Source organism: Pimephales promelas, chromosome 19 (assembly GCF_988280905.1).
Source record: "Pimephales promelas chromosome 19, fPimPro1.hap1.1, whole genome shotgun sequence".
Classification (NCBI taxonomy): Eukaryota; Metazoa; Chordata; class Actinopteri; order Cypriniformes; family Leuciscidae; genus Pimephales; species Pimephales promelas.
Window position 1 is genome coordinate 2,504,795 of NC_142787.1, and position 24,917 is coordinate 2,529,711.

Genomic DNA, 24,917 nt, shown 5'->3' on the forward strand with positions numbered 1-24,917 from the left:
TGATCAGTAATGCACACAATCAGATGTTTAAATTGAGTGTGTGTGTGCTCACCGTGAAGATCTGCATGTGGAGCATGATCAGGTCTCGGGTAAGTTGCACCATGCCTGTGTTCATGGCAAACTCCTGGAACAGCGTGACCACAAATATCACGGCCAGATTATGAGCCGTCATGCGGTTCGCCTGACTGTGCGTCTGCACCCTGAGAGACACGAGACAACGCATCAGTCACCGATACTTCATCTAATGCACAGCATATCCACCTATATCAGTTCCCTTAAGCGGACACAGGTGTGCTTAATCATTAAATATTGATTTAAAAGTTTGGGTTTTTGCTTTGTTGCTGGGAATTCTTGCAGTCGAAAAACCCAAACATAAGAGATCACTGCACAACATTACACATTTCTGCAATATCGTACAAAGAAATTATTTTTTAACCACATTTTCATGTTGCAGTTATTTGCTAAAATGCTTTCATTTAGTTCCATTTCCCCCTTAACAAACAAACTCAAACCGTATTCACTTTATAGCCCTTAATCCGGTAAATGTGGACAAATGTGGGCACAGAGGACTCAGGTGTGATCCTAATTTTTATTTATTATAAATGTTATATCACTGTCTACGATAAAGTTTAGTCTATCCATTTATAGTGTGTTTTTTTTTTCAATTTTGGGGGTATTTTTGAATTTATTTACTTCAAAAGTACCATATTTTCTATGTAAATTAATTACTATGTAGTTTTATTTATTCATTTATTTAACTACATTAAAATATCATTCCAATAAGTTCTTAGAGCTAAAACCTAAAGATGAAGTGACTTTGCGGTCACCTGGCGTCTTATTTTGGCTTATTTTAATTACAGTTTTTCCCATTCATTTGTATGGGTGCCCATTTTTGACCCAAATACAAGATTAAGGAATTTGTTTTTTTCACCCACTTAACATTGTAGAATTGAGTCAAAAAAAAAACTTAGAAAAAGTAGCCAAGTTGGGAAGTATTTTTTAAAAATAAATCAAAACTATTTTGCCCACATTTGTCCAGAATATGGTTATAGGGTTAAATGATACATTTGATGAAAAAGTTGAAAGCATTTTAGCATAACGCAGCATAAAAATGAATATATAGATGAAGCATGGCCACCGTTTTACATATTGCGTATTGATAGCTGGCATCATTTCATCACTAAACCCAAACATTGAGAGATGTCCTACGTGTGCAGGTGTCCACACAGAGCCGCCAGTGTCGCGTGGTTGTCGGGAGGAAGCTGTGTGAGCAGTTGGCGGTACGTCTGCAGTCTTAGCTTCTCATCTGACAGAGCTGTGGATCAACACAGAACAGTGTTTGAGTTTACCGTGGGCTCCACAAATATCAGTGTGATCAGTTTCTGCAATTTCTTTCATTCTAAATATTCACAAAAATCTAACCTTTTTAATAAGTCTTTTTTTCTGAACTATATGGATTCAATTAATACTTTGTGTAACCCCCCTTTGGCAAGATAACAGCTCTGAAACGTCTCTATAATGTATAATATTCACAAAGCTAAATGGTTCATGTGTCTGAAAATTAATGTGATGAATTGAAGAAGGTTACCAGTTTTGTTGAGTTGCTGATTCGTACATGTTTTTCCACTGTTCTCTGATAAACATTTATACATTTATAAAACTGTAAGATCCTTAATAAAAGTGCACATGCACCTGAAAGCCAAAAATATTCAGATTTATAAAACCTGTGCAAATATCCCTTTATCCATCCCAGTCAGCGAAGGATTGTGTGCATGCGTCTCCACCCCGAAATAACCATATATGGGCTTACAACGCCTTGTTTACTGTGTGTGCATAACATCATCTGCATATATTTGCATATGCATTCATCCATGCGATACAATATTTAACGGTTCAAGACATTAGGAAAATATGAGATACGGATGTGCATCACATTTACATTGCTAAGAATCATTTACAGTGGTGTGAATTGCACCCATGCTAAAGTTGCCTAAAAAGAGGAATAAAAAATAATCTTTTGGATATTGATCTTAATGCCTTAATTAGAAAAATGAGGAAAACTCCGACCTTTAAGGACACCAATTTTCTTTGTGAATGAATAATGTGTCATAAATAAATAAATGTTTTTCCTTCAAATACAGGGTGCATAAGTCAGGACACCCTTATGTTAAATTCCCATAGAGTCAGGCAGATTTTTATTTTTAAAAGCCAGTTATTTCATGGATCCAGGATAATATGCATCCTGATAAAGTTCCCTTGGCCTTTGGGATTAAAATATCCCCACATCATCATCACACACCTTCCACCACACCTAGAGATTGGCATGGTTTTACTTCAGTTAGCCTAATAGCTGGTTTGATTTGCATTGAAAGATGATCTTATGGAAAGTACCCCATGCCAATCTCTAGGTGTGGTGAATGGTGTGTGATGATGTGGGGATATTTTAATCCCAAAGACCAAGGGAACTTTATTATAAAATATTATATCACTATTCAATAATGCTCTGCTACTATCATGCGATAATCAATCCTCGCTGTATCAAAACATTAAAACTCAGCATGCCACCCATTCAAAAGCGTCGCATCCACTACAAATATTATTTATTACAATCTACATTTTTTTGTATCTTCTCTGTAATGATTTCATGTAATTTAAGTGCTGAACTCCATATATTTAATCCACATGTGTATATCAGATGTAAAACAAATTAATCATTACGTTATGCATTTAAACTGTTATTGTATACATGCACTGTATTTATGATAAGGACTCATAATGAAGATTTAAAGTGGTTTTCCTTCACCTGTCGTCAGTCCCTCACATCGGTGTCGCCAAAACGTTGAGTTTACATGCAGGTGCGCAAATTTTCCCGTCAATTTTGTCTTTATAAATAATATCATCTGTGTGGGAAGTGGCGTACGGCACTCACAGGGCCCGTTTTGACCGAACGCAATGGTTATAAATGAGGCCGTCTGAACTGCACATAATAATGAGCTCTGCTTTGATGCTAATGATGCCATCCAACATCCCATCAACATATTTTCTGCCTCAAATGTGTAATGCAGTACGTCAGAAGATGCTCCCTGTTGAGTCTGCTATAATCCAAAGGATCTTCCTCATCTCAAACATCTATTCTGCTTTGATAGGTGTTCAAAAGATCAGTACAGATAAAACACACTTGAATTAAGGAGACTAAAAGAACGCTAATGCACAAAATAAAAGTCACTTCGGTAACTCATGAACACCACATAACATTCAGCATTAAACTCATTTTAGACTGGTTTAGTGAAGTGATGATCTTGATGTCCACCAGACGTACCTGCAGCTTTCGGCCAGTGTGGCTTCTGTGTTTGCGGTATGAGCTCAATCTCCTGCCGTAGGATCTGCTTCAGTGCTCCTGAAACATCTATGATGGAGAATTCGTCTGTTCCCAGAACAGTTCCTCTCGGAGAAACACGCAGGGCGTCGACCAGCTTGCTGATCTGAGGAGCGATGCCACAGCGCCGATACAAGCCCTCCACCTTCAACCCTGAAACAAACAGCACAACTCGTCTCAAATCTGGCTTTAAAACATTCTCATTGGATGGTTTTCTAAAAAAATGAAACCTTTCTGGATATATTTCAAGCTTTAAAACGCTGATTGGTCAATTCAGCTATGACTTTCTATCCAGAAGAAAGATTTCATTACTTCATTTACCTCACAGAACAATGTTTTAATGAAATGAGCCCAGAATATTCACTTCTGATGTGTTCAGAGACTTAACTGCATGTTTTTTGCATTTAAAATGACAATGTGCTATAGTTTAAACTTATATTAAATTATGTATTAAAACTAAATATTAAATCAAGCAGGATTTTAGTGCGTCTTCATATGTAAATTCATAATTACCTCTAGTAAGTGTACTGGCGAATATACCGACACACATTTATTGTAAACTAAAATACATTTTAATATTGAAACTTGTATGTCATGTATTTAAAGTCCTCCTGTGATAAAAAATAAAGCTTTTAAATGTTGTTTATCTGTCTATGTGGAGTTTTTAATATGAATTTGAACATGGTTTGTCTTAAAATACTCAGCACTGGTGTTGACTCATGCGTTCTGCTTAAAACTGCAGTGAACCAAAGACACACAGTTTGATATCGCTGGTGTTTCTGACGTCACAAACAAACTTGTAACCAATGTGTGATTGTCAACCAGTGGATCTATGAGCTGAGTGAGTAAGTGAGTCATTTGCATATTCATAGAACCGCACATAATAAATGAGGCAAGGGTGTCGAGTTGCATTCAAGATTTTAACAAAAAAACTTTAAACTGTCATTTTGGTGATAATTTTACTTTAAGCACAATAAAAGATTATTTAAACAATGATTTAAAATTTAAAAAGTAATTATGACTTAAAAATGTAACATTAAGAGACACTTTTAAAAAGTATGCTTTGTCGTAGTCATTAAATGAGGCAAGGGTGTCGAGTTACATTCAAGATATTTTAAGGCATGAAGACAAAAAAAAAAAAACTTAAAATGTCATTTTGGTGATAATTTTATCCTTTTAAACTGTTTTTTTTTTCATTGACTACAGGGGGACTTTAAAGGAACACTCCGACTTTTTGGGACTTTAGCCTATTCACCATATCCCCCAGAATTAGATAAGTCCATACATACCTTTTTCATCTCCGTGCGTGCTATAAGTCTCTTTGACGCACCCACCGCTAGCCTAGATTAGCACTGAATAGTTGCAGCTTTCATACTAATCCATTCCAAATGAGTGGCAAAATAACGCAAAAGTTTTCCTATTTACATGTTGTGATTTGTATAGTTACAGAATGTACAAATAACAAAGTCAAATGAGACACAGACATCTTTTAACCGTATAAAACCTAGGAACTATTCTCTGAAGGCGAAGCACTGCTACTTTGGCGGAGTGATAACCGCATCACCGGAGACACGCCGTGGTGAGGAGCGCAGAGTTCGCTCGGTGTTTGTAGAGTTCGAGTCAGCAATTTATAAATAGTAAAAGCGTAGTTTACAGTCATGGGTTTTCGCTCTATTGTAAATAGCTGCGACTGTAAACAGGGGAGGTAATACCGTGTTTCACAGAATTCCAACTAAAAACGCTGACTGGATGAAGAAATGGCTAACTTACTCTGGATATTTATTCAAACACACCTAAATAGATTGTCAAGGGACATTATGTTTGCTCGGTACATTTCAATGGACGACTATTTTGAAAAAATGGAATTTGCCACACGGACCATAATGTGCTGAAGGATACGGCCATCCCATCGATAGCACAGACAGGACAAGTGGATCACCTGCGACCTGCGGCTGAGGTAAGTGTTCCGTTATGTTTTTAGATGACCTACTGTAACAGTGCCATTAGCCAGATCTAATGTAACGTTAGTGACAATATTATATGATTAGGGTATGTTATCTTGATGTGGCGCAGACGCGCTTGGAAAAAAAACGAGCGCGTTCACCGCGTTGAACTTGCACCCTGCGCGCGGCGCGCCTAGTAGCCTAAATTTGAAATAACCATGGAAATAACGAACTTGAGCGTGCAAAAGGGTACGATAGGCTGTGAGTTCATTGTGCAAAAACAATTTGTGCTATTACTTTCCCCTTATTCTATCCTATAGTAATGCAATTATACTGTATATACTGTTGAATACATTTGGCTCAGCTAATAAATTGCATTTAAAATATATTGATTCCTGTAATAATAATTATTTATTCATGTGATATTTATAAATCTGGGTGCGTTTTTGGTTGGAAATCAATGAAACATGGTACTGTATTACCTGGTCTCCCCTGTTTATTGTCACAGCTCATAAAGCAAACACCCATGATAAACTATGCTTTTCTATCTAACGTTAGTAATTGCTGACTCTTTACTCCAACACTGAGCGAACTCTCTGCTCCTCGTCACGGTGCGTCTCAGGTGATGGTTCTGCCCAAGTAGCAGTGCTTCGCCTTCAGAAAATATAGTATTTATACGGTTAAAAGATGTCTGTGTCTCATATGGCCTTGATATTTGTACACTCTGTGACTATACAAACCACAACATGTAAATAGGAAAACGTTTGCGTTATTTTGTCACTCATTTGGATTAGTATGAAAGCTGCAACTATTCACATCCAGTCTTTGTGCTAAGCTAGGCTAGCGGTGGGTGCGTCAAACAGACTTATAGCACGCACTGAGCTTTTAGTGAGCTTTTATTTAATTCATATTGTCAGCACGTACAGATTTAAAAAGAAAATTTTGAATTGAAGTACACTAAAAGTACATATCCATTGCAATGAAGCAGACTTATCTTCACCAGAGCCAACCTGAGGCACCTGAGCTTGAGTATAGACCTTATTCAGAGCAGCGCCATGACAGGTATGAAAGTGAGGCTGTGAGGGATAGACTTACCGTGTTTCCAATGGCATCCGCTGTAAAAAGCTGAATAAAGCGGCTAGTACTTACAATTTTCCACAGCTTACATTGTCAGGAGTTTTTTGTCAAGTGAAATTTCTTGGAAAGATATTTTTTCCAGTGTTTCATGAGCAGAACAATCCGAAAACACATTAATAATAACAGTACAGCCCATTGAAGAGATGCAAGTCTATCCCTCACAGCCTCGCTTTCATTCTCACTAAAAATCAAAGATGGCGCTGCCGTGAATAAGGCGGATATCATTAAACTAGCCAAACTGAAGCTCTCACAACTTCATTTACATCTGCAGTTTTTCATCTCGTCATACTCAACTGTTGCTTAAGTCCAGTCAGTCACTCACCGTACTGTGTGATGTGAGATATGCAGCGGTCGACAGAAGCCGGCACAGATCCTACTACAGGCTGCGGTCCGTCTGTCGTCGAGCTCACGGCCCTCTTCACGAGCTCATACCACCTCACACAGCTGAGCTCCAGCTCAAACTGCATGTGTAACGTCCTGCAGGAGAGAAACACCGCCTTCAGTGTTTACGAGGTGAACTTCCGTCCCGGCAAGCAATTATGCGTTTAAAAGACGTCTAATAGCCGTCCAAACACAGCCTAGACGTCTATGCTAAAACATTAAGGCAAACTTTGGGCTGTCAGTGAATATTTAATTGACGTCTAAACCATCGCCCAAGAATAGACTAGTCATCAATGAGATAAAGAAATTAAATGAGCGAACCTTGCAATCCTTGTAATCACCGTTTACTTTGCATACAAGATGGAATATCAGACATCTCAGTAAGTTATTCTGGCAAATACGACGTGTAACCAAACTCAAGGTTATTTTGGCTAGAAGGTTACTCATAGTATAGCCAGACTATATCGGGTTGCTACGCGTTACACGAAACTTGAGTTACGCAATCAGATTACTTTAGGGAACTAGTAACGTGATGCATTATTTTTTCATGGCTGGATGTTGAACAATAATCACGTTGTTTGAATTCGCCAAAACTGATTTTCCGAAATCAAAACCTGGCCGGACATTGAAAGGGATTTGCCGTTAGCGCGAGTCCGGATCAAACCAGCAGAGGATTCTGTTCGCAAATCAAACAATGATTTGTCCCAAAAGATAATTAATTCTCAATTTAGAGTCTGTTATTCGTATGGTCTGATGTGCGTGAGTGTGGGCTGTGATTGGATGATGAAGTGTCATGTTACTGTTGTATCAGTCGTGGTTAGATCAGAGTAGCTGTCGATTTAAAAGGGAGTTCTCGTACGGGACAAATAAATTAGGCCCAAAATCACAATAGTTGGCAAAAAGACAGTTGGCAACCCTAGACTTGAGACACAGTCCATAAGTGCATAAAGGCCCGTCACTGACCTCTCAGCAAACTCCAGCAGGATGCATTTCTCTGATTGCTGCAGATCTACAAAGAAGAAACAGTTTTAATAAAGACATTATTAAAGGAGTAGTTCACTTAAAAAAAAAAAAAACTTTTGCTAATTAAGGGTTTTGATAAAAACATTCCAGGATTTTTCTCCACATAATGGACTACAATGGGGTCCAAATGGTTCAAGGTCCAAATGAGGGTTTCAGTACAAACTGTTCAAAGGGCTTTAAACGATTCCAGACGATGAATAAGAATCTTTTTTCGACGCACAAAATGAACGAAATAACTCGAAGTTAACTGTTCAGTTTGATGAACGAGTTCGAACAGGAGAGGCGACCATTTGAGCTTATAAAACTTAAACTTTCTTATTTATTTTTAAAATGACCGATGGTTTCACTTGCAGTCTATCTAATGTTGGCCCACCAATAGATTTGAAATATTTTTGTAGTTTTGGCCAGATTACTAGTTTTGAATGAGTGATCTGAAAGGTTTTCAGACCGAAATGAACGGGTCCAGATCGGATCCGGATAGGGTCTCCCGCGGATCTAGTCTGGATCCGCAATCCGGATCTGTTCCGGATCCGTTGCGCTGTGCAAGTGGACTCCGTTCCGGACCTTGTTCTTACCTCCGCGGCAGATCCGTTCCGGATCTGTTTGCTATGTGGGGACCCTTATTCATCGTCTGGAATCGTTTAAAGCCCTTTGAAGCTGCACTGAAACACTCATTTGGACCTTGAACCGTTTGGTTCCCATTGAAGTCCATTATATGGAGAAAATCCTGGAATGTTTTCATCAAAAACCTTAATTTCTTTTCGACTGAAGAAAGAAAGACATGGACATCTTGGATGACATGGGGGTGAGTAAATTATCAGCTAAAGTTTTTTTAAAAGTGAACTACTCCCTTAAAGACAGTATTTAATAAACTGATGGGGGGGGGGGGGGTACTGACGACAGTGTGTTTGAGCGCCCAGGATCACGGTGTCTCTGGATCCGTGCTGCTTTGTGTGTATGGTCATCTCTCCGACCTGGAGTGTGCACCACACCTCAGCACACTGTAGAGCGGCACCCTCCCGTAGACACGCTCTCGACACGGCAAACACTCCCACCAGATCGTCATCCACCACTGCGCCCGCAAGCAAAATCTACACACACACGCAGGGCACTCTCTTCAGGCACTGCTGTACTGATACCGACACATTTACCAGCAAAAACTGCTCATGTATGTCCACTAGGAAAGAGATTACCTTCATGATGTGCAACATGTGACCAAGGAGGGCGTTTCGTTCGTCTGCCGAGCAAGTCAGTCTGTCTGTCAAAGTTAACACCTCAAACTCATGGGTTTGCCTATAAAAGACAAAAGGAAATTACTCTTCTCTACGGAATAAGAAAAATATAAATAAAAGAACCTCCAAAGAATAGTTCTGGATTATAAACAATTCATTATTAACGAAATATTATAAGTAAGTGGGCTGTTCTGAACACCAGCACAACTGTGACTTGGCCGTGAAGGCATCAGGCGTCTATCGGTGGATATATTAGTTCCAGTTTATTACCTCGTCTGTGTATTTAAGCCCTCTCAGCTCTTTGTTCAGTCTATTTAATCTTAATGTGTAGATTTCTTGTTGGTTTTCTCCCGAGTATTCTCCTTGTTCATTAAAATAACTGACTCGATTCAGATTCGTGCTTGTTCATCCACATGTTACATCCAAAACCTATTACACACAATGCTCTACAAATATCAGCATATGAATAGCCAACCCGATCTCACTGGAATTCGTACGAATTTTACGAGGTGGCTAATTCGTAACAATTCGTACGACCTCACTCGTACGAATTTGCTAAATCGTACATATTTTACGAATTAACCAATTCGTATGAATTCGTACGAATGACCAGTGTTGGGGAGTAGTTAACTACAAGTAGCGACGCTACTAACTTAACTACATTTTTCAGTAGCTTGGCTGTAGCTCAGTTGCTTTTTAAACAGTGTAGCTTTTCCAGTAGCTAACTACTTTTTGCAGCAAGTAGCGGTGTAGCGCGAGCAAAAGCTACATTGCGTTTGTCGTCGAGTCTGCGCGAATCGGCGCGATGCAAGGATATTCTTCTTCTTTTTAGATTACAAACTCATTTTTTGCCATTACCGCCACCTGTTTTTTAATCACGCATCTTGCGGCTAACGGTTCACTGACGTACAGAAGTGTGTTGTTGACACACACATGATGATGGAGCAAGATGTGACGGAAGATTTGGAGGATGGAGAAACAACTAAAGTTAATTATCCATGGCCTTATTTATCCAAGTTTAATCGGTATTTTTGAGAAAATGTTTAACATGCAATTTACGTTGGATGTATATTTTTTTCTTGCAATGTTGTAGGCTATTTGACAAACATTCTGAGATATTTGGGTGTTGTCTGTAATGAAACAATACTTTTCGAAATCATAATTTTATTGCATTGTTTTAAACACTAAATATTTTACAAGTAAAACATGTAACAAGTAAAACATGTATATTTTACAAGTAAAACATTTAGTGTTTAAAACAATGCAATAAAATTATGATTTCAAAAAGTATTGTTGTCCCCTTCTGTCCTCAGACACTTATTCAGTTATTAATAATATACGTTGTTCAAAAAAGCAAAAGTAGTTTCAATGTAGCTAACTACTTTTTGATAGTAACTTGTAGTGTAGCTAACTACTTTTCCAAAAGAGTAGCTTGACTGTAGTTTAACTACTTTAACTTACGAGTAGCTTGTAGCAGTGTTGTAGTACTCGAGACTCGGACTCGGTCTCGAGACCATATTTTAATGGTCTTGGTCTTGTCATGGACTCGTGTGCATTTGGACTCGGAATTGACTCGTACTCGAACATTTTTTTTTTTTAGGACTCGGACTTATTCCCGAGTCCACTCGAGTTCAATTAAAAATATTTTTCATGATTATTAATGTATGTTAATAAAATATTTCTTCAAATTGATTGACACGCCCAGTGATTGGTGATTTTCTAGTGCGCAACTGCGCATGACAAATTGTCATAAAATTACTTTTAACACCACCTACTATGTGGCCTTTTTACCCTAAACTGATCATATTTTTTAAACTCTAAGTAAATTCAGTAAAAAAAAAAAGATTTCTCTAAGTAAATAAAAGTAAATTAGGTAATCAACCCTCACTGGTCTCGGTCTCGACTCGGACTCGACCGTCTCTGGTCTCGGACTCGACTCGGACTCGACTCTCTATGGACTCGGTGTTGACTCGGACTCGACCGTCTCTGGTCTCGGACTCGACTCTCTATGGACTCGGTCTTGACTCGGACTCGACTCTCTCTGGTCTCGGTGTCGACTCGGACTCGACCGTCTCTGGTCTCGGACTCGACTCTCTCTGGTCTCGGTGTCGACTCGGACTCGAGTGAGGTGGTCTCGACTACAACACTGGCTTGTAGCTTGTCAAACTACAGTTTCAGAGTAGCTTCCCCAACACTGCAAATGACCCGACCCTGACCCCGCCCCTAAACATAACTGTCACGTGGGTTTAGACAAATGAGGTCGTACGAGTGAGGTCGTACGAATTAGCCACTTTTGAATCACTTGTACTAGGGATGGGGCCGATCCGATCCAGTATCGGTATCGGGACCGATACCAGCGTAATTCACGTATCGGATTTTTCCGATCCAACCTGCGGAGAAATCCGATATTTATGATCCATGTCTGCGCTTTAACGTTGGCTGCTGAAATGACTCCAAAAGGGATTCCCCGGGGCTGCTAGTCTGCTAGCTGGCTGCAAACTGTGGAATGGATATCCTGAACGGAGGTGCAGCTCATAGACTGTAAAAAAATAGGGCTCAATGAGACACACAGACGCCCGCTCAAGAAATCCATTCCGCAGTTTGCAGCCAGCTAGCAGGATAGCATTGATCTACCAATATGTTCGCTGTGTGGAAATCCTATGGTGGAAATACTTCACACTGGAAACACCGCAGCAGAGCAAGACAGCAAAATGCAATGTTTGCAAAGCCGTATAAATTAAACTATTTGTCTGTGATGCATGTTTGCAATTCGCAGTCCAGAAGAGAAAGAGAGAGATCTCTCACGCGGTGCCACAGCACGCACAACACGACAGCCCTGCTTAATCAGTGACGACAGAGAAAACATAGCCTGGTTACACTTTAGATCTGTGATATTAGTCTGATTTCCAAAGATTAAAGAATATATTGAGGTAAAAAAAAAAAAAACATTAAACAATAGCCGCATTCTGTGTAGCCAACTTCCTTCCCATCGCGGGGGTGTCATTTCTCCGTAAAACTCAAACTTTAAGACAGAATCAGCACGATTGGTAATTGTTGTAAAATGCCGTCTCTGCTGTTGCTAAATTGCGGGACGCTTTTAATAATAAAAAGAGCTATTAAAAGCACAAAATTTGCGCAAGAGGGCGGCGCGCGCTCCGAAACAGACAAGCAAATTATACTTTGGGCTTCATATGCGCGTCTAAACTATCAAATGTAGCCTGCACAAAAATCTCAAAACGACCGGCTTGGAGATTATCACTTAACTACGTTCATTTTAGACATAAACGGTTTATGGAAATAGTTGGGAGAAAATATGGTGCATCAGTAGACTATGAAATCCGCACTAGTTCTTAAAGGGGCAGCAGTATAAATGTGACGATTGCGACATTACTGAGAATAAAACTATGGAAGCTTGTTTCCGCCATTGAATAAAAAATATAATAAAGAATTGTGACTTTTTATCTTACAATTCTGACTTTTTTTCTCACAATTCTGACTTTTTTTCTCACAATTGCGAGTTTATATCTCACAATTCTGACTTTATTTCTCAGAATTGCGTGATATAAAGTCGCAATTGCGAGTTATAAAGTCAGAATTGTGTGTTATAAAGTCAGAATTGCGAGATATAAAGTCAGAATTGCGAGATATAAAGTCAGAATTGTGTGATATAAAGTCGCAATTCTGAGAAAAAAAGACAGAAGTGTGACTTTTTTTCTCACAATTGCGAGTTTACATCTCGCAATTCTGACTTTATAACACATAATTGCGAGTTTATATGTCGAAATTCTGACATCTTTTCTCAGAATTGTGAGATATAAACTCGCAATTGCGACTTATTAGGCCAATTTTTTTTCCCCCATCAGAATAGTTTAAATCTCACAATTCTGACTTTATATCATGCAATTCTGACTTTATAACTCGCAATTGCGACTTTATATCACGCAATTCTGACTTTATAACTCGCTTTGCGACTTTATATCACGCAATTCTGACTTTATGTCTCGCAATTCTGACTTTATAACTCGCAATTGCGACTTTATATCACGCAATTCTGACTTTTTATCTCGCAATTCTGACTTTATAACTCGCAATTGTGACTTTATATCTCGCAATTCTGACTTTTTATCTCGCAATTGCGACTTTATATCACGCAATTCTGACTTTATATCTCGCAATTCTGACTTTATATCTCGCAATTCTGACTTTATAACTCGCAATTGCGACTTTATATCACGCAATTCGGACTTTTTATCTCGCAATTGTGAGAAAAAAAGTCAGAATTGTGAGATAAAAAGTCGCAATTATTTATTTTATTTTTTTATTCAGTGGCGGAAACAAGCTTCCATATAAAACAACCAAAGGCAAAGAGAAAATCACTCACAGCTCTTGAATGAATAACTTCAGCTTTAATAAGCATAAATCTATCTATGATAAACTTTGCAGTGCTATTTTACTTTTGATTACTTTATTATAATTCTTTTTAGACGATATACCTGAATAATGTTAGTAGACCTTCCTGAAATTAAAGCACTGTGTAGGCCTGTATAATGCGTATATCTTTGTTTAATTGTCTATCTATTGTTTAATATAGCTATTATATATATATATATATATATATATATTGACATAGGCTACATGCGTATGTATCATCCTTGCTTGTAGAGAGGTGTTTATTTCAGCATCATATAAAATCAACAATAATGATAAATAATGTTAAAGCAAACACAGGTCTGGTATCGGAAAAGTATCGGTATCGGCCGATATCCAAAGTCAGGTATCGGGATCGGATCGGAAGTGAAAAAATGTGGATCGGTGCATCCCTAACTTGTACGAATTCGTATGAATTGGTCGTGAGATAGTGTAGGAATAGCCTGTTTAATACATGGCTATCAAGCACACCTGAATTAATGCGGTCCTAACGTGTAGACAGTGTGTCAAATTATATGACTTAATTTACTAATATATATATATATATATATTGTGGCATGAGCTTACCCTGCAGAGCAGTCAAACACTGAGATGACCTCTGTCAAGTCCAGCACATCACAGGCAGCGGACTCATTCTCCTGCGAGAACAAGAAACGTTCCTCATCCAGCTTTCCGTGGAGTTCTTCTACACATGTGGAAATCACAAAAATAACACAAATTGTGTAGCAGAGTCATTACTTAATTCATAAGACTGATTCTGCATTGGTAAAATCATGGGCGTTGGAAGCAAAAAAAAAGTGGGTAGGTCCTACCCCAGAAAAATGTTGTTGGAGTAATGCCATTTCATGTATTCTGGGGCCTTTTAATTTAACAAGTAAACTAAATTCCGCTTCATGTCGTGCATTAAATGCACAGTTAACTGTGGATTATCCCGTTAATTTGCCAGCACTGACAACTTAAAAGGTTAGTTCACCCAAAAATGAAAATTACGTCATTAGTGACTCACCCTCATGTCGTTCCAAGCCCGTCAAAGTAGTCATGTGACATCAATGGGTTAGTTGTTTTGAAGCATCGAAAATACATGTTGGTCCAAAAATAACACAAACTCCGACTTTATTCAGCATTGTGTCGTCTTCCGGTTCTGTTGTGGATCCGCGTTCGGTGACGTAAGATGTGTCTGGTGCGGCTGAGCTTCGGTTACAGTCTGAGGGAGACGCACGCTGTACAAAACAATCTTCACACACATGTCTAAGGATTTCCACACAGAGGAACACTTGCATTGTTTTGCCCAGCCATATTTATTTGAACCCCAATAAACGGACGCATCAGACACACGTCAGCCGCGGCACTGAACGCGGATCCACAACAGAAGCGGAAGACAACACAATGCTGAATAAAGTCAGAGTTTTTGGTATTTTTGGACCAAAATGTATTTTCGATGCTTCAAAACATTGTAAATATTGTGATGTCACATGACTACTTTGATGATGTCTTTATTTCATTTCTGGACGAGGACAGTGTACCGTACACACATTTCCAATGGAGGGACAGAAAGCTCTCGGACTAAATCTAAAATATCTTAAACTGTGTCCTGAAGGTGAACAGGCTTGGAACGAGTCAATGACTTAATTTTCATATTTGGGTGAACTACCCCTTTAAAGCTTTTGCTGTTTGCAGGGCAATTTTTGACTGGAAGGATACAACAGGCGGTTATTTTCGTCAGTTAAGAAATATAAATGTAGGGATTCAGCGGGAAGGGACTTTATTAATTAATTGGCGGCACTCAAATTCAGCACATTTGTCTCTTCGCTTTTCAGACATGGAAAAAGTGAGTAGGTCCAATATCATTGGTCTTAAAAAAGTGGGTGGGTCTTGTCCCACCCATAGACAATGGTTCCGACGCCCATGGGTAACATGTATTTCACTCTCAATACAATAATGTAAAAGTGTACTGCATTCTTACCCATCTGTTCCTCTGAAGGCTTTATTTGCTCAAAGTCAGGTGCCTCTTTAAAACAGAGCAACATGAATTAAAAACATCCTTTTCATTGAAAAAAAAAAAGAATATCATAAGAATAGCATTTTAGCATTAATTTTAAGTAACAGCACAATTATTAACACCCTTTGAGATTCTTATTAGGAACAATGTAAATATTAGGGCTGTGCAAAAATTAATTGTGATTAATCGCATCCAAAATAAAAGTCTGTGTTGACATAATATATTTGTGTGTGCTGTATATAATTATTTTGTATATATAAATACCTATGCATGCATGTATATATTTAAGCATTATTTGCGCTTAAATTCTGTGTATATATATATATATATATATATATATATATATAAATACATATTCATATATAAAATATTTATATTTATATAATATAGATTAACACATTTTCTTAAATATATACATGCATGTGTGTGTATTTATATATACAAAATAATTATATACAGCACACACTAATATATTTTGTAAACACAGACTTTTATTTTGGATGTGATTAATCGCAATTAATTTTTGCACAGCCCTAGTAAATATATTAATTTCCTACACATTTTAAAATGAAACGGGGAGTCATGATTCACCACTTGAATGTTTCTCTATATAAAAATACAAGTTGACATATTCAATAACATTTTTTTTTTAAATTATTTGGATGTTATGAAAGGTAAATTTTATGAATTTTTTTTGTTTTGCTTTTGTTTAGTAAGGGTGCATTTGTACTTGTAATGTCACAACGCTTCAAAAAAAGGGTTAAAATGAGCCATGGAAAACTGTTAGGTGTTTAACAAACACTCTCTGATACACTAGGAGTTTAATTCGCCCCGATCAGGACTCAACTAACCCACAAACTCGTTGTGTCGGAGTAGTTCTGTCTGCAGTGCCTGTCCAGAACTCTGTGCCACGCTGACGGCGGACTGAAGCTCAGGATCCGTGGCGCTGAACGAAACTCTGGCCCCGGAGCACAGCAGAGACAGCGTCTCTTCTACATCAGGACCACACACCACCTCACGCAACCTCTGAAGAGCACCAGGAAACAATGCAGAGGTCAATATGAGAGAGGTCTGAAACTTATAAGATTGCAGGGAGCCTTGATCAGATTTCTGACCTGGTCCAGCAGTTTCTGGCTTGCGGCGAGCGGGTGAGCTTTGCGGTAAAGTCCTTTACGGTACTTGGCTAGAATAAATTCCGCCTTCTGATCGGGTGAAACATCAGGTCCGATCTGCTCCGCTGGAGGGATGTTGTGACCCCACACACTATTGGCAGCTTTATTTCCGTACAGAATAAACAACTGAAAAATAAAACATCTACTGTTAAAAGACTGTTCAAATAAATCACATTTTTACCAGTTTAGAGGTTCAATCAATCAAATCAAATCACATTTATTGATTAGATTGTTTTGTTAAAAAAAAGTTTTTAATGTTGTTTATGTGTCTGTGTTGTTTTAATATGCTTCGAGACAAACCACGTATAAATTCATAAGTCAACACAAGTATTTTCTCCTTAAAACTGCAGTGAACCAAAGACAGAATTTAAAAACACGGTTTTAAAAAAGTTTTTTCTTCAGTGCCGCGTTTCAGAAAGCCAGCGCAATACTAGAAAAAGTAGTGCAATGGAATGAAAAAAGTATTGTGTGGCATTTAAAGGTGCATTGCGCAACATTTCATGTTAAAAATACCCGTTTTACATGTTTAACCTTCTGGGGTTGTTCATTTAAGAGTCACACTTGGGGTGTTCGGGTCCAAATGGACCCAAAGGGCGGTAATCATATTTTTTTTTAAAAAATAATGATTTTTCTTTTTACTTGTTTTTATAATATTTTTTCTTTTCTTTTTTGGTGTTTTGAGAAAATTTCAAAAATAAAAAAAATTATAATTACTATTAATGCAATAATATGACCAATTTGTCCCTCACTGAATATAATAGAAAAAAATATATATATATTTTTTTTTTAAAGCAGTATTTCATTTTAGAGTCAAGCCTAGGCCTCATAAAAGCAATTTTTGAAATGAGATGGATGCCATCTGGTGGACAAACTGAGCATTTTAAAAATGCAAAACTGAAATTTTTTTTTTGCAAAAAATGCAAAAAAAATTTATAATCTGAATTTTTTTGGTGTGTTAGTGTATAAAAGTGTGTTAGTGTGTGTGTGTGGATGTGTCTGTTTTGCACTCTTGATGTTTTATGGATTCACCCATTCACTGTTGTGTGCTTTTTTTCAAGATCGTTGCTGATTTGTAGATTGTACGCACAAAAAAAACTCATTTTTGCCAATTTCCCATTCATTTTCCATGCGGGTCCATTTGGACCCGAACACCCCAAGTGTGACTATTTTTTTACAACCACTTAGACTATTCTATTTTTTTGGGTGTTCATATACCAAATACCAACAAAGTAACCAAATTTCTGACCTTTTTTTTATTTGAATTCTTCGGGACCATTTGGGCCAAACAACCCCAGAGGGTTAAACGATTGCCTGATGGGCTGAATAAGCCCTTCTCTGATCACTGTGATTGCCTCTGTAATCCTGTACAGTGAAATAAATAAGAGGGATTCGGGACGGATTTGAGACTGGGCGAGACGTCATGCGCGTTCACGCTCACCTGGCGATGTCTGGCAGGTTTGTGTATTCACCGCCATTCTCCGTATCAGCGAAGACAACTCGAGCGACGCTACTTTAGTCAATTTTCCACAAAAGATGGATTCAAAGAGACCGGCTTGTAGTTCATTCCAAACCCCAACGCAAACTCCACGCAAGACAAAGAAAATAAGACTTTTGTCTAGTGCCAGGCGTCTGAATAAAACGAGAGTCAACATCGGGAAGCTTTCAACAAATAAAGAGATCTCCGGTCTGCTCTAGGGCTCAAACGGGATACAAAGTAATGACTTATGATTATTATGGAAACACGTTCATGAACAATATAAGTGGATACAGTAAACAGTTCAACATGGAGATAGATGGAAACTAAAACCAAAGTTTTCTACTACCCCCGTTCCCCCCTGAAATGCCTTTCCTTTCATATTTAAAATGACTTGCAGATTTATAATTTTATTACCTCTGAAGACATTATGACTGTAACACAAGATTTGTGTGATGCTCGTTTGGTTATGAACAGTTCGTGCGAGTGTGTGTGTGTGTGTGTGGTCCATGAGCGCGCACAACTCTGGTTGCAGTTTCGCTTGTCGCCAGAGGGGGCGTAGTTCTGCAAAAACTCAGAGACTTGCGCAATGCACCTTTAATTTCCCTTTCCACGCAATTAAAGTCGCATTCGTTGCTTTAGGCTTTCATTGCGTTTTCTTTTCAAATTATCACTGGACGGAAGAAAAGTGAAAATGTGAGCAAGATAAGTAGATAGTTGTTTTCTTTCACTTTTCAAAGCAAGACATCTGACGTGCGTAAATGGTTAAGTCAAAAATCCAGATCCAAATGCAACTGAAATCCTGTAGGGAAAACTGAAGTGGGCCGTTTATGCAAGAAACCCACCCAAAATCACAAAGTTGGAGGTATATGGGCAAAAACAACTTTTCAGAGCACTGTGAAATGAGGAGGAAATAAACCCGGTCATTTAACATCATAAAGACATGGACGATGCGTTTTGTTGTTGCAACAGGACAGAACTCACCTGAATTAAAGGCTCCGTCCAAACCTTGTTATCTAGTTTCAGACCTCGCACTTTGGAGCGGTTACAGCTCATGGATCGATGTGCCCCAGCGCACGCCTCACAGATGACCACCAGCAGGTTCACCGAAGCCCACTCTGGGTTGGCAGCGCCACAGTCAGCGCACACTTTATTACAGGGACTCGCCCACAGTCGATGAGCCACCTCGCTGTAGGTCAGAGCGCCGCGGATCACGTCGTTCAGAGTCTCCAGCCACATGGTCGCCTCCTTCCCAGAGTCTGCGGAGAAACTGGACAAACCGAACCGACAGTAAACAAAGTGTGTAGAGGCAATAGAAAAAAACGTTGTAATATAAGACTCACTTAAAGGTCCTGTATGGGGTGATGAGAGTGAAGCTGTGACGCCCTGTTGACTTCACAGACGCTATATTCATTGACACAAACATCATGCCAAGACCTATATTGAAGTCCTGTTAATTCAAACAAGTTCAATTTGCAAACTTCCCGTCTGGCTTTGTTTAAGTTTGACAAACAGTACATAACATTTAAATAATAACTTTAACAACTGTCTGGTTAAAAGTGTTGAAGTAAAGTCATGTTATTAAAGTCCCCCTGTGGTGAAAATCCAGTTTTTAATGTTGTTTGTGTGTCTATGTGGCGTTTTTAATGTGTAAGTTCATAAGTCGACAGCATTGCTGAGTATTTTCTGCTTAAAACTGAATCAAAGACAGTCTCAAAAACACGGTTTGAAATCGCTGGTGTTTCTGACGAAGAGTATAGAAGAACAAGAGGCGAAACTCTGATGCTTTTTTGGTAACAGCCACTAGATGGCGCTTCGGTAGCGCGGCCGCCATATCCGGGTGAAAATTCCAACAGTTACTGTTACTGGACAACAGCACAGATAACAGTTTTTTGAGGTAGTTTTTTTTCTTACATTAGTGAGTATTTCCATTGTATGTAACTTTACACTTTTACTACTATTATTAGTTACCAACTCCACAAGGCCTGAAATATATTTCGGACGTTTTAATCCCCTGGATCATGCTACAAACATGATGATCATTGATGCACTGTGTCCGTTATCCAGAACTAATTGCCACTTTGGACATTGGCTGTGTTTTTTTGTTTGTTTTACATAGTCTTGCTTTAACGGTCATTAGGCTAGTACTGCAAAAAAAAAAAAAAAAAAAACAGTTTACTGTAAAGCTATTCTACGGAGGCGTATTGCATTCACTTGAAGAAAAAAACATCTACTCTGTTTTTCTGAATTAACGAGTTAATTTTTCTTGAGAATTTTTTTTGCTCTGTTTTTCTGAATTAACGAGTTAATTTTTCATGAGAAAAAAAGTTTTTGCTCTGTTTTTCTGAATTAATGAGTTAATTTTTCATGAGAAAAAAAAGTTTTTGCTCTGTTTTTCTGAATTAATGAGTTAATTTTTCATGAGAAAAAAAAGTTTTTGCTCTGTTTTTCTGAATTAATGAGTTAATTGTTCATGAGAAAAAAAGTTTTTGCTCTGTTTTTCTGAATTAATGAGTTAATTTTTCATGAGAAAAAAAATTTGCTCTGTTTTTCTGAATTAATGAGTTAATTTTTCATGAGAAATTTTTTTTGCTCTGTTTTTCTGAATTAACGAGTTAATTTTTCATGAGAAAAACATTTTTTGCTCTGTTTTTCTGAATTAATGAGTTAATTTTTCATGAGAAAAAAAGTTTTTGCTCTGTTTTTCTGAATTAATTTTTCATGAGAAAATTTATTTTTGCTGTTTTTCTGAATTAACTCATTAATTCAGAAAAACAGAGCAAAAAAAAAAAATTCCATTAAAAATTAACTCATTAATTCAGAAAAACAGAGCAAAAAAAAAAAAAATTCCATTAAAAATTAACTCATTAATTCAGAAAAACAGAGCAAAAAAAAAAAAATTCCATTAAAAATTAACTCATTAATTCAGAAAAACAGAGCAAAATTTTTTTTTCTCATGAAAAATTAACTCGTTAATTCAGAAAAACAGAGCAATTTTTTTTTCTCATGAAAAATTAACTCATTAATTCAGGAAAACAGAGCAAAAAATTTTTTTCTCATGAAAAATTAACTCATTAATTCAGAAAAACAGAGCAAAAAAAAATTCTCATGAAAAACTAACTCGTTAATTCAGAAAAACAGAGCAAAATTTTTTTTCTCATGAAAAATTAACTCGTTAATTCAGAAAAACAGAGCAAATTTTTTTTTCTCATGAAAAATTAACTCGTTAATTCAGAAAAACAGAGTAGATTTTTTTTGCTTCAAGTGAATGCAATACGCCTCCGTACTATTCTATTGCTGTTATATATTTATTGTCAAACATTTACATTTTAGTACAACATTTGCTGAATTCATTTATTTCATTGATAACTTATTTTTGTAAGTAACGTTATGTGTAGGCCTACCTCCCGGGAAACGGTCTATGTTATTATAACTTTATGAACTGATATCACTTTATTCTTACCCATCACACTTAATGTAGAGAGGAATATAAGAATTAAATCCTCGAACTTCCCTGTCTCAAGTTATGTGGGGGTAAAAGCCCGGTTAAGTAGCAACTTCTTTTTAAATAAAGTTAACTGTTGTGAGTTAAATAATCACCTGGCCTAATTATTTCAACCTAAAAATGATCTCTGCACTGGACTAAATATATGTATATTATATGACTGCCGAGTCGCTTTCACCCCGAACTGGCGGAAGCGTAGGGCTGCTGCTGGGCGCTGGTGTTGCAATGGAACGTTCTATTGGCTTTCACTCCTTGTCAATATACGTTCTTTGAGTGAGTGGAGGCGGGGCTCATTTGCATATTCATAGAACTGAGTTACAAGCATGTTTTAAAGTTGTTAAGACTGTTTAAATATGTAATCTTGGTGATCAAAGATGAGTTTCAACGGATACAATTATTAACAGGGGGACTTTAAACTATTTAGTTTTGGGTTCAAGTTCACTCCATTTATTATGTAATGAAGTTATGCTACGAATAATCATGAACGACTGAGCCTAGATTTTGTACTCGGATAAAATATTGGATATTGTTGATTTAATCAGAGATTTTTTTTTTGTGCTTTAAAACTGTAATTTCTAGTGTTTTCTTTTAGTTTTGAGCTGCTTAGTAAAGAGAGGGACAATATAGGTTACAAGTGAAGAAAATAACAGAACGATCTGTGAATGCTTTTATAATTTGCAAAATGTCCGAAATTTATAGTTTATGCAAACTCTCATGTTATATGTAAGTGGTGATTTGTATTTTATAAGTGTGATCGGCTTCGGCTCTCTTTCCCACGGCAATAAAGTTGCGTTGGAATGAGGATATAAACGCTATCCACTTTCATATCTGGATTCCACTCTCCGGATACGGTGTACTCTTATCATCTCTTATCTCTTAAAGTCCCCCTGTGGTGAAAATCCAGCTTTTAATGTCGTTTATATGTCTATATGGTGTTTTTAATAAGCTTTAAGTGCAAATTCGACAGCATCGCCGAGTATTTTCTGCTTAATACTGAAGTGAACCAAAGACAGTCTCAAAAATCGCTGACGTCACATAAAAGTCATTTTGGTGCCGTAGGACACAGTATTTTCAATTTTTACATTTTTAAGTCAAACCGTTCGTGTCTATCAGTCATATAATGGAGGTCTATGGTCACCACCTCAAAGAGCATGCACAGAGAAGTCTAAATTAAACATGATTTAATGACTCGTAAATGCAAGTACACATTGATGGCCTAAGACACGAAACGAGCGGTTTGTGTGCGAAAACGAACAGTATTTATAGCGTTTTTACCTCTTGTAACCACAACCACAAAGCGCCCTCAGATCACTTGGACGTGGCTGAGGTTACAAGAGGTAAAAACGATATAAATACTGTTCGTTTTCGCACACAAACCGCTCGTTTCGTGTCTCAGGCCATCAATGTGTACTTGCATTTACGAGTCATTAAATCATGTTTAATTTAGACTTCTCTGTGCATGCTCTTTGAGGTGGTGACCATAGACCTCCATTATATGACTGATAGACAAGAACGGTTTGACCTAAAATTATCAAAATTGAAAATACTGCGGAAACAAAGACACCTACATCTTCGATGCCCTTGAGGTAAGATAAAACATACCAAAAATTAATTTCAAAGTGAACTATCCCTTTAAAGGATAAAAGATTGACTACAGGGGGACTTTAAATTCTTCTTGAACGTTTCAACTTAGTAAGCAAGTTCCCACACCTCTTTGCTGCTGTAAATCCAAAGGGTGTATCCACAGATAGCAGCGTACACCTTTTTCCTGGGGTCTTTCATGATCAGTGGTCCGTGTTGTTTGGGTGTAGTGACCGGTTCCCTCCCTCGAGTGGCGTGGAGAGACACCAACCAGCTGTCCTGCACAGCTATTCACAACATAGAACGCAATGACCTTGATGCTAATATTAACAATGTGAATCAAACCCAGATTAAGGAAATGGCATGTTTCACTTCACTGAGCTCAGAGTTTCCAGTTCTCCATAATGCAGCTTACCCTCACTATGAGCCATGAATTCAAACTGCTTTTTCTGTAAATAGATGGAGAAGTGTCCCTGATCCTGCTTCCGTATGTTGGTGATGCTTGTTACATGAAACACATATTCTGTGAACTTGTCCTGGAGCACATTGAACATTTGGTTACATTGACAAAAGGGTAGAGACAAAAACTGATTTATCCAGTATTCATTAGGAACCAACTCACCGTGCGTTTTTTCCACAATGACATGAGATGGCCATCTAGAGTCGTCCACAGTACATTGTGCCTGCAAAACAAATTTTGTTAATTAAAAAAAAGCCCTTTTCTTTCTTTTCGTTCTTATAATCAATGGGAATGCACCAAATGTGGTTTATGTGCCAGCACACAATGCTACATCTTTAATTACATATGATCTTCGTGCTTCGTACACTTCGGCAACCTCAATTTTTAAGAACAGTTTTAAGGGTTGTTCATTATCAGTAGAGCCAGACCGATATATCGGCAGGCCGATATTAGGCATTTTCCAAACTATCGGTATCGGCAGTTATAATGGCCGATAAATAAAAATTTCAAAAATAAAATGAAAACAGACGAAACACGCTTGAACCATGTCATGAGTGTTGGAGTTGTATAGTTTGTCCACCAGAGGGCACTCTACACCGTTCCTGTTGGCAACACTCGTTGAGTTGGTCACGAGACATACATTGCTTGAATAACAATTAAAAGATCATCCCCATCAGTTCTCTTTACTCAAATAAGCGACAAAATTTGTGACTATCATGTCCAGTTTTGCTGCTGTTAAATAAGCCGAGAGTGAAGCGGAATTAGCTAGTAATCGTTACGTTACGTTGTTACAGTGTAGTCGACTGACTGTCCTTTTAACTTTTGACAATGTGACTGAAGTATTTCTTTAATAGCCCGTGACAGTTCTAGCAATGAGACGCATCATCTCTCCTTGGCCTGTTATATAGAAAATGTATGTTTTACAATTTGCAGTATGACGTTATCCATTGCTAAATTATGGCTCATCATAGACTAGCTAACCATAATGCTAGCTAATGCCACTATCATCAGTCTGTTCTGTTGTGACAATAAAAGAAACAAGTTTCTTTTTAAAATGCATTATCATATTATTTTAGTCAAAACTCATAAATAACTACAAATAACTAATGTTAGGGAAATCTGTTAATGTTTTGGTGCGCCTTTCTAAAATAAAAATAAAAAATATCGGCCGATATATCGGATTTTAAAACCAAAAAGTATTTGTAT

The 24,917-nt window shown here is 37.6% G+C and overlaps 1 protein-coding gene across 4 annotated transcripts in view; it reads right to left on the reverse strand.

Moving 5' to 3' along the window:
* LOC120473632 (arf-GAP with Rho-GAP domain, ANK repeat and PH domain-containing protein 1) overlaps window positions 1-24,917 on the reverse strand; it is a 34,748-nt gene that overhangs the window by 177 nt on the left and 9,654 nt on the right. For all 4 annotated transcript variants that reach the window (XM_039663572.2, XM_039663571.2, XM_089123409.1 and 1 more), the window contains 16 exons: window positions 23,874-23,934; window positions 23,667-23,787; window positions 23,381-23,538; window positions 19,509-19,615; window positions 19,150-19,435; window positions 16,635-16,817; window positions 16,371-16,545; window positions 15,484-15,528; window positions 14,088-14,205; window positions 9,054-9,153; window positions 8,759-8,951; window positions 7,801-7,846; window positions 6,779-6,933; window positions 3,320-3,529; window positions 1,210-1,315; window positions 53-200 (listed from right to left, as the gene is read on the reverse strand). In XM_039663572.2, coding sequence (XP_039519506.2) covers window positions 53-200; window positions 1,210-1,315; window positions 3,320-3,529; window positions 6,779-6,933; window positions 7,801-7,846; window positions 8,759-8,951; window positions 9,054-9,153; window positions 14,088-14,205; window positions 15,484-15,528; window positions 16,371-16,545; window positions 16,635-16,817; window positions 19,150-19,435; window positions 19,509-19,615; window positions 23,381-23,538; window positions 23,667-23,787; window positions 23,874-23,934 — 2,212 coding nt within the window. The remainder of the gene's footprint in view (window positions 1-52; window positions 201-1,209; window positions 1,316-3,319; window positions 3,530-6,778; window positions 6,934-7,800; window positions 7,847-8,758; window positions 8,952-9,053; window positions 9,154-14,087; window positions 14,206-15,483; window positions 15,529-16,370; window positions 16,546-16,634; window positions 16,818-19,149; window positions 19,436-19,508; window positions 19,616-23,380; window positions 23,539-23,666; window positions 23,788-23,873; window positions 23,935-24,917) is intronic.